Here is a 9,998-nt window from a genome sequence, read left to right as displayed (position 1 = left end):
CATAAATACTCTCTTTGTGCAGTTCTTCAGTGCTGGTTCCTCATCAAACTTCCTCCAACCCCGTCTCTCTAAGTCTTCCACCTTGTGATAGTTATCCCCCTGATGTCTTCATGGTTTCTGGCTAGTTTTGACTTGTTTTCTTGTTTTGATTTTTGGACTCCTGGTTTCGTGTTAGTTTAGACTTTGTTTTCTTTTTGGATTTTTGGATTACCTTCCTGTGTTTTCAGTAAAGCTTAATTTAATCACCAAGAAATTCACCTCTGCCTTCCTGCCTCTGCTTTTGGGTCAACAATCCATAACCAAATCCTGACAGCTACAACAGTTCCAGAGCTGTGGGGCTTTGAACTTTGGTGTCACCAAGGTCTCCAAACCCCCCCAAATATGCCAAATTGTACCAATTGCGCCATTGGACCCATAGAATTAGACTGAAGCATTTTGGTATTCACAAAACATTTATGAAGCAACCCTGGATAACCTTAGCCACGCTAACTATAAGCTTAATCAAAAAATGAAAGGTTTAAGCTTTGCCTTAAAGCAGACATGGTGTCTGCCTCACAGACTAGAACTGATTGTTAGTTGCTCAGGAGAGGAGCCTGATAAATAAAAGATCTGAGTTATGGTGATCATATCAAAGAGCAGTCCAGTACCTCTAGTGCAGAGGTTACGGATTAGCATTCCAAATCCGGACCCACCTGCTGGGTAATCAGGACCCAACCTGATTTAAAACATTTATAAATTACCGCTTGTTGTCCAACGGCAGTGTAGGTTTAGGGCTTGCCTAAGTGCAAAGATTGCATGAAGTTGGCTGGTTATAACATTGTGTTGTACGAGTGCGCGTAATATTATCAACTGACATTGTATGTTGTACACCTTTAAGCTGGAATGACTCTATCTGAATATGAATCCTAAAGGAATGAGCTATGTGAAAGTTAAATTAATTGAAGAGTATTTTGATTAGATTTGTTCTATATAATGTTATACACAATAAATATTATTCAAACACTGAGCTTTCTGCATGAAGTTTACAAATTTTCCCAGGGCAGCGTTTGATCTCTTTTCCTAATGTCTAAAAACATGACTGTTAGGTTTAATAATGACTAAATTACCCATCAAATTGGCATATTGATGTGTGTACATTGTTGTGTTGCCCAAGGATGTACTGGCTACATTTATGCAACATACAATGACTTTTGACAATATTATTATTGCTACAGAGCAATAATAATTAAAAAAAAAGATATAGTGAATAAAATACACCCTCATAACCAATTAATGTTGTCTATAAATTGTTTATATGTTTGCATCAAATACATTTATGAATACATATACTGATTATATTATTAAGAAAGATGATACTTACACAATATTTACATTAGAACAACTGAAAAAAGCGTAAAAAAGCTAAGCAGGAAACTTCTTAGGAATTAATTTAAATCAAAATTGCCTTGACTAGAGAAAAAAATAATAAATAATATATATATACATATATATATATATATATAGCTTTTTCGTTTATGTTTCATATTTCCCATTATGACACAGCTACTAGATATTAATCAATATATGTTCACCTGATATCACCAGTACATAAACCAATACACCTATACATTTTCATACATATATTCACAAATACCTTGTAAAGTTTTAAAAACTTGTTAAAAAAAATTAGGTTACTTTTCCTTAGAGACCATTATTGGCAACAATCAGGTTTTTAAGGGATTTTAGAAATTAATGACAATGTAGAGTTGGGTCTCAAGAAAAAGAAAATGCAGTCAGTTCAACTACTGCTAATACTCCTTTCTCCAAAATCAACATATTGATGTAATGTTTTATGTGTTGTTTATTTAAAGCATCCATTCATCCATCCATCCATTTTCCATCACGCTTATCCCAAGTAGGGTCGCGAGGGCATGGAGGATATAGGTCCTAAAAGTTATCCCTGGAAAAACATATTAAAACTGTTGAAAAAACAACATTATGTAGCTTAATTTTAAAGCTAATTATAGCTGGGGCACAAATGACAGGGGACTTAATGTCAGGGTTCTGCCCTCTATTTTTTTGTTGCTTTGTTTCTTTCTATGTGTGTTCAACCCGATGTTAATTGGATTTTGGTTTTCAGTATTTTGGATTTTTGCCACTGTTGCCTTGGACTTTTTATTGAATCAGCAAGACTCATCTCTGCCTCCTTATCTCCTCAAAAATCTCCACTCAACCGTGACAGAAGAAACCAGCAATGAGGAACTCTATAGATGGCGAATATATGGGGAACAGAACAAAGGATGGCCTAATGAGCTGATATGGAGCAGGTGTGAATAGAACTAACTCGAAGGGAGCCGAGGGGAAAGGAACAGGCACAAGGGGGCAGCAGAGAGTAACTAAAGGAATAAAAAACTGACAGAAAACAACTGCAAAGAAACAGAATACCAAAGAAACTAAAAATAAACTTAAACAAAGTGCAGAACCCTGACACTTCATTCCACTACATGGGTGAGAGCAGTATTAATCAATAGGTTTTCTTTGTTTTTTGTTTTTTTATTATGCCAAGACATAAATTAACACATTTTATCTACACATTTTTTTTTTTATCAACAGAGCAAATATGATTTACAGGGAACTTTAGCAGACAATCATGTCAAGTGTCAGCACTCCTTTGTTATATGAACATTCTGATAATGGTATCTTGTGTGTTTTTTTTAAATACATATATACAGCTCTTGAACTACTTAAACTTATAAAGGTCAGGAGTTACATGCTCGATGTCTCTGCATAACTCTGAATAAGACTTAGGAAATATTGCTGTGTGTTTTTCTGGGGTTCAAAAACAATAATGTAACACCTTGGCAGGAAATACCAAAAGAGAAAAGAGTAGAGACTAGACAGTAATGCTAGAGCATTGAAAGTTGAGGTGTAAGATGAATGGTTAAGAAGATGGGTAGTGGCATATATGATCCAGATTATGACCAACAGCAGAAGGCAGAACGTTATTGATTTGGCCTCATTGTAATTCTTTGGAAGATCCTTTCCCATGTAAGAGAAAATAAAACAAAAGAAACACAATATTGAAAATAAAATCAGAAAACCAGACAAAGCTTCAACATTTTGATTACACCAAAGTATGATTGTTTTTGATTCTTGTTGTGTAATTTTTTCAGGTGTTGGGGGGGCAGAGGAATAACCATGAATGAGTAAAATTGTTTGAATGACAAATACTACAATGATGAACAACCACTGCCCTTGGTATTTCATCCACCAACTGAGGAGGATGGGATACTTAGTTGCTATTTTGAATACATAAACAATTTGAAATGAACGTACTAAAAAACATGCAATACATACAGTGAAAAAGAGGAAAAATGGGAAATATTTCAAAACACAGGAAGCAGCTGTGGGTATACCAAAGTTAAAGAACACGCTAATGCAGGACAGACTCAGGCATGCTAAAATAAGAAAGCACATTGGACCTCCCGCAGATTTGACAACAGGTGACTTGTAATTGTGTAAAAAGAGAACAAATATAGCTGCAGCAAGGCACACAAAAATTAAAGTTCCAAGTATGATCATCATAGCTTCACCACTTGAATAGGGTGTGTATTCCACAAGCCGCGGATGGCATGTAGTACTTCCTTCCTCAGACCACTCTTTTTCTTTACATTTTGTGCATTCATAATAATCCCCTGTTATACAGAATACACAGACAGTTAATTTGCAAAGTTAGCTAAAAAAAAGAAATATGTGTAGACTTGCATGTTCAAATAATAATAGGCCTGTGATACATATTTAAAGATAACCATATTGTAATTATATTATAAGGCCAGTTTTCTGTTTTAATGCACAAAACAGATTTAAACAAGCTTACATATATTTCATATCTAAAAACTGACAACTGGATGAGCAACACCAGAATTGGCATTTACGAATGTATTTATTTTATTTAGATGTTTTACCTGTACTATTGACATAAGTTCCTCTTTTACAAATAGTGCAAGTGAAGCAGCATTTGTGCGTTTCTTGTAGTACTTTATAATGGCCTTCAGGACACTCTTGGGAACACAAGGACACAGGCACCTGTGAAGGTCATGTATCAAACAAAAAGGAAAAACCAATAAAAATATATACACAAACACACACACCCATACTCATTCTGCCATCGTAGTAAGGACCATGTTGACTCCCATTGACTTCCATTGATTTTCAGTAATTTTCAACCCTTTCTATGTCCTAGCCCTAAAACTAACCCTAAACCTAACCATTGCCAATGCATACCTCACCCTAACCCTAACCCAATTGACAATTTAGCCTTAAACCTAACCATTAGCAAAATAGCTTGTAAGGACTGGTAAAATGTCCTCGCTTTGCAACAACTGTTCCTCAATTTGATTGTAAAATTGGAGAAATGGCCCTCACTCTAATGCTAGACTGACCAGATCATACTTAATCATGTAATGCTCATGTAAAGCTCATTTCAGTATTATTTATTATAAATAGTACATAGACATTACCTCCCCATCCTTGTGCCACTGGATTTTGCTCTTGTTGATGAAGAACTGGGATGATGGGGGGAAATTATAGTAGCCAACATTTTCTGCTTCACCACTTTGGTTCCAGAACACTATTGAATAACCGCCATATTTTGGGTCCCCATTTTCGTCAAACTGAACCCTCTGGTTCAGAAGACTGAAGTTTGATCTCCTTAGCTCTGGTAAAATCTGTTGGGAAACTAAATCAGATTACTTGTAAACATACAGAGTTTTACATGTCCTCCCTATTATCATTAGATGTGTTGACCAAACAGGAAGACTTTGAATCGAGCATTATTTCTTACACAATCTAATTCCTCTTTCTGGATGAAATAACCAAGCATAATAATAATAATAATAATTGAACTTTATTGATCTCACATTGGTGAAATTTACCTCAGCATTTAACCCATCCCCTTGGGGAGCAATGAGCTGCCATTGTACGGCGCTCTGGGAGCAGTGTGTGGTTAATGGTCCTGCTCAGAGACCAAGAGTGCAGGCTGTGGGGATTGAACTGGGTACTTGTAACCTAACCTGACAACAGCCAGATGCATGTCTCGCTCCGCCTAGCTCCGCGAGCTAGGTTACTTGTAACCTTCTCAGAGCACAAGCGCCCTGCTCTAACCGCTAGGCCAACACTCTTCTAAGCCTGTGTACACATCTTTCTTTGCTTTTTGGGAATACAAGAAAGAGACAACTTTTGCATTACATCACATAGTCTATAAAACGGTCCTACCCTTTACTATCTTTTCTGAATGTTTGAATTTGAACTTTGAATATAGTTGTTCAAGCCAGACTACATGTTTTCACCTATAATTAAGAGAAGCATTTTTGTCAGATTTAGATGGATAGATGAGTTAATGTTACAAATCTATTACAAACTATTTGTTGACCCATCCTTAAAGATTTTTTTGCAAACACTGTTCTTTGCCTCACTGTTTTTATGATCAGAAAAGGATATCCAGACACTGCTCTTACTAGCACATATTATTGATTTACTCTTTCTGAGTTATCAGCCAGTCACTACAAATAAAGGGTATCCCATGACCGTCTGGACTCCACTGTTTATGGCAGTGTGAGTGTGACTAACTGAGATGATATCACGGGATATTTGCATGTCAAATAAGAACTAACACCTAAGCTGATGCATCCCTCCTTTTATCCGTGCTCTTTGTCTTACTCAATGGAGCAGGAGAGGAGGAGCTTTTGTTTGTGAATGTTCCTGTGTGAAAAAGAACAAATTAGCATCTCCAAACTGTGAATCGAAGCCCTATTGTTCTTGCTCAGTAGCCGGTAAATAGCTTTGGTTTGTTTTTGTTTGATCTGACGCCATAAGGCAATTTTTGAGCTGGTAAACAAAAAAAAAAACAAAAAAAATATATAATACTTAAAAGCAATTTTAATTAATTATTGAAAATATGTATACACATCCGGACCTAAGTATTTACTTTGTTTGTCTTCTACATATTATGTTGAATCTAGAGTTTGTAATATAAGACTAAACATATTGAGAGTTCTAGATTTTGATCAAGGTCATTTAAAAAGAAAGCGGAGGGAGGGGTCTACACATTTCATTGTTCAAATGCAATGTCTATACTTACCCAAAGAAGAAACTTATTCTATCAAAAAAAAACAGTCATCTCTTAAAAGACATAAAAAATTTATAGGGAGTCTAAATGTTGATAAATTTCAAGATTAATTAAACTTAAATGTGTCAGGTATATGAAAAGTTTGAGCTCTACTGTATACAGTATATAAAAAGTAGTGGTCCGTCAATGATTCAGCCTGTAACAGACATTGAACGTGTTGATGCACAGTGAAGTGCAGTGTTGATGAAGGAAATGAGACAGCATTGGTTATAAATTCCTCGACAAAAGTTGGGCAGGCATGTTGTAATTGAACATTCAGGTTGATATTGTAGGTATGCAATACCCCTACTTACCTTGTTCTTAGTTTTTAACATGATGAATTTAAAATTGCAGTCAATTAATATTGTTCTGTAAATAAACTGATTCAACCAAACAGATTCAGTATAGCTTTAAGAGGTGTCTTTAACATCACATTAAATAAGGAAATCTGCTTCTGTAGAAAGAAGGAATATCACCATCATATGTACCTTTCCTAATATTTGAAAATAAAAGTATCATAGTTATGGTGTATAATTCTATTAATTTCCATCATGATTAGATATTTCAGTTAAACGTTGTTATGTAGAGAAAAGGGTTATATAAGTTATTTTATTTTATATTTTAAAGATATGTCAGAAAAAAAAAATGGATATCAAAAAGAGTTGTCTAAAAGATAATAAACTCACCATTTGATGGTGCACCGTCACATTGCTGTTACACTTGCCCGCTCCACATTGCAAGACAGAATGTAAAGCATGGGCAATGGCATACACAGCAGAGTAAACAGAGAAAGAGAAAGATGGGTCTGCATTGATGATATCCTCAGCTGCCACATTGGTGCAGTTGCAGATTTGATTACAGAACTTTCCCTTATCTTCCTGCTGATGCAGAGCTTTAAAAGAATGGATGAAATCCCTGAAACCTGGTATTTCTAATATTGGCTCAGCAATCCCAATGACAGTTCCAATATTTCTGATCCCATTTTCTTTCGGAAGCGTTTTGTGTAAGGACCAAGCATCAACGGCTATCCAAACTTTGTTGGTGATGTTGTACTTTATAGCGGCCTTAATGAGATCTTCAGCAGTCCATTCTGGTGCAAAAACAATGATGACATTTATCTTAAGTGAGATTAGTGTTTGTAAAGTCTTTAGGTAATTTGTGTACGTATTAAGGCCTTTAGTGTATGCCAGACAGATCTCAGTATCCTCAATACTCTTGATAAACAAGTCCCGACCATCTCTGCCATAATCATCGTCAATGTGTAAGAATGAAACCCAGCGCCAGTTGAATTCCTTCAAAATCATCAAGACAACTTTTAAAACATCTTTGTTTGGATGTATTGTTCTAAAAAATGATGGAAATTTATATTTATTTGAAAAGACAGAACTAGCCGCTCCATAACTGACCTGTGAATGAGAAAGTGACATTGTTTTTTCCCATATACATATATTTTTAATGCTTTCAAATTTTTATTAGAAAAGAAATAATCAAAAGTGTCAAATAATGTTAAAACAATTCAGTTAAGTCAAGTTAAAAATATTTACCAGAGGAATAAGATCCGTCATGAAGAGTGGGGCAAAATTCAGAGTGGCTGTGCTTGTATAAGTGCCCACCACTGCAATCACTTTCGACGTTTCTGTCAGTGGTTTATTCCAAGGTTTGATGGAACCATTAACGGAGATAAGGTTGAAAATACTGGGGAAATTGTGAGTATCTGAGCAGTGGTCATATATTTCATAGCCAAGGGTTACACTGGGTAACAGATCAGTTGAGTTATTTATTTCCTCTACAGAGAATCTCATCACCTGAAATCTCCGATAACTTGAGAGAGTAAGACGTTGACTGTGGAGAGAAAAAAGAACAAGACCCAAGTCATTGAAATTCAAGGTTTCTGTAGAGTTTGAAAACTTGTCTGAATTTGAAAGGATATAATCAAACATTTAATTGTACAAACCATTAGGTTGTAAATTAAATCTATGGCTTTTAGAGTAAAGTGATTTTTTTTTTTTTATTGTTAAAGGGAAACTTATAAAAAGGGTATTCAGGAGTAAACAGGATTCATTCCTTGTTTGTTCTGTATTATAACAGCTAGTAAGTTAAGAATATGATGCATGCTATTTTTAGTCTGTTATCCTAAAAGGGATCAAAACCAGAGAAAATAACCCACCTTGAACAAGTGATAGTCTCTGATCTGTCTTGAAAAACTGTGTCACTAATTTGATGAATGTCAAAAAGTCCACCAATCAAAAAATCTCCATCCAAAGAAAACTCTGAGGCTGTGGCGGGCTGAGTCAGAGCCTGTAGAAATAATCCCAGCAGACACACATGAACAACAATCCTACACATGGTCGTAGTTTTTGTTTTGCTTGTCTTTGGTCCTTCTCACTTTGCCTCTTCCTTTGCACTGGATGTTTTATACGGTTCATAAATATTTTGGTTCCTATGATGATTTACATGATTTGGAGATGAGCAAGCTGTCATGAATACATTAGTGTCACATTCTGATTATCTTCAAAAAGGCATGCAAAATTTCTGGTGCCACCAAATAGTTGCTAAATAAATGATTCATTGTCTGTGTGCATGACTGATGCACTATCGTGGATCAGTCTTCAGGGGTAGGGCCATTGCGGTTTTGTAATAACAAATTAAGAGTATAAAAGGAGGAAGAGATTTTATTCTCACGCTTATGTGTTTACATAAGTTCTTGGAATAAAGAAAGTTATTTTGGTAGAACGGTACCTGCCAAAAATCAGCCTGATTTCAGAAACTGTCTCAAAAATCAACCCCACAACGTGTCTTTACAAAGAGCCCGCTATAAAAAAAAAAATCTTAAAGCTTTTCTTTTTATTATAACCAATTATGTGCCTTGAGAATAAACTAAACTATACATGTCCCTCTTGAATGGAAAGACCCTGTGTTTCCCAAAGATATTCCTGTATAGATGAAGATAGAATCCATCGGTAATATCCTACACTTCCAGTTAATTTTATAACTGGACCTACAGTAGTCAATCTGCATCAATCTACCCCTCAATAACTAGCCGTATATAACTAGGCTCTCTTTAGGGACCTGAGTAGAAGCTTAATGTCATTCTAAAGCCATTTTGAAATAAGGTGTACAGGGAGACCTAATGCATCTTTTCATAATAAAAGGGGCAATCAACAAATGGATTATAATTCCTAATTCCTTTGAATAGAATTCACATTTCAATGTTCAACCGCATTTTGCACCATATTTATTTATTTATTTTGCACTGAACCTTTCTTTATCATAGCCTTTTGCACCATGACATTTAAACTGGTTTTCTTTTTCTCCTAAACTGTTACACTACATTATTGATCACTACTCCTCTTTATGAATGGAAATGTTCATTTCACTGCTGTAAGCTGCTCATTCACTGTTGAAAACTGTACGCATCAGGATTTCATTTTCTGTGAACACAAAATAGCAATAAAGTTTGTCTAAATTTGAGTCTGTAAAATCCATTGAAGAGCAGGCCTGTTTAATTTCTTTGCTTCTGTCCATTTTGCAGTTGTTCATTGGTGACCAATTGACTGCAAGTTAAGTTACAGCTAGTCCTGATTAGTTTCTGCTCAGTCTAGGTAAACCCTTTAGTTGTTGTTCATTGATTTTAGTATGTGAGAAATAATATCCTAATGCACATAGGATAATGCGTGCTACACAAGCTGTCTGCTGATGGAAATTTTTGTAATTTAATTTGTATTTACAGGCTGAGTGGTATTGTGTCTGCAACATGTATCCATTTTGTTGCAAAATAGTATGATTTTAATGGTTTTATTACAAATCTTATCCTCCATTTACCACCAACCTGTGTACAGCCCTATTTGCTAAC

At 35.3% G+C, this 9,998-nt stretch overlaps 1 protein-coding gene across 1 annotated transcript; it reads right to left on the bottom strand.

Annotated features, from left to right (window-relative positions):
- Window positions 1-2,743: 2,743 nt before the first annotated feature.
- LOC107086643 (taste receptor type 1 member 1-like) lies at window positions 2,744-8,491 on the bottom strand. The gene is made up of 6 exons (XM_015377733.1): window positions 8,313-8,491; window positions 7,690-7,987; window positions 6,832-7,551; window positions 4,500-4,706; window positions 3,945-4,065; window positions 2,744-3,674 (listed from the first exon to the last, which is right to left on the bottom strand). The coding sequence occupies exons 1-6, from the start codon at window positions 8,489-8,491 to the stop codon at window positions 2,746-2,748; spliced, it is 2,454 nt and encodes an 817-aa protein (XP_015233219.1). The 3' UTR covers window positions 2,744-2,745.
- Between the last annotated feature and the right edge of the window lie 1,507 nt (window positions 8,492-9,998).

Source organism: Cyprinodon variegatus, unplaced genomic scaffold (genome assembly GCF_000732505.1).
Source record: "Cyprinodon variegatus isolate N-32 unplaced genomic scaffold, C_variegatus-1.0 Scaffold158, whole genome shotgun sequence".
In the NCBI taxonomy this organism is placed as follows: domain Eukaryota; kingdom Metazoa; phylum Chordata; class Actinopteri; order Cyprinodontiformes; family Cyprinodontidae; genus Cyprinodon; species Cyprinodon variegatus.
This window is presented reverse-complemented; position numbering and strand designations above follow the sequence as displayed.

Coding starts and splice junctions, on each gene's coding strand:
- LOC107086643 (XM_015377733.1), bottom strand. CDS start 8,491: ATGTGTAGGATTGTTGTTCATGTGTGTCTGCTGGGATTATTTCTACAG. Junction 7,988..8,312: donor GAGACTATCACTTGTTCAAG/GTGGGTTATTTT, acceptor TTCTCTCCACAG/TCAACGTCTTACTCTCTCAA. Junction 4,066..4,499: donor AGTGGCACAAGGATGGGGAG/GTAATGTCTATG, acceptor TGACCTTCACAG/GTGCCTGTGTCCTTGTGTTC.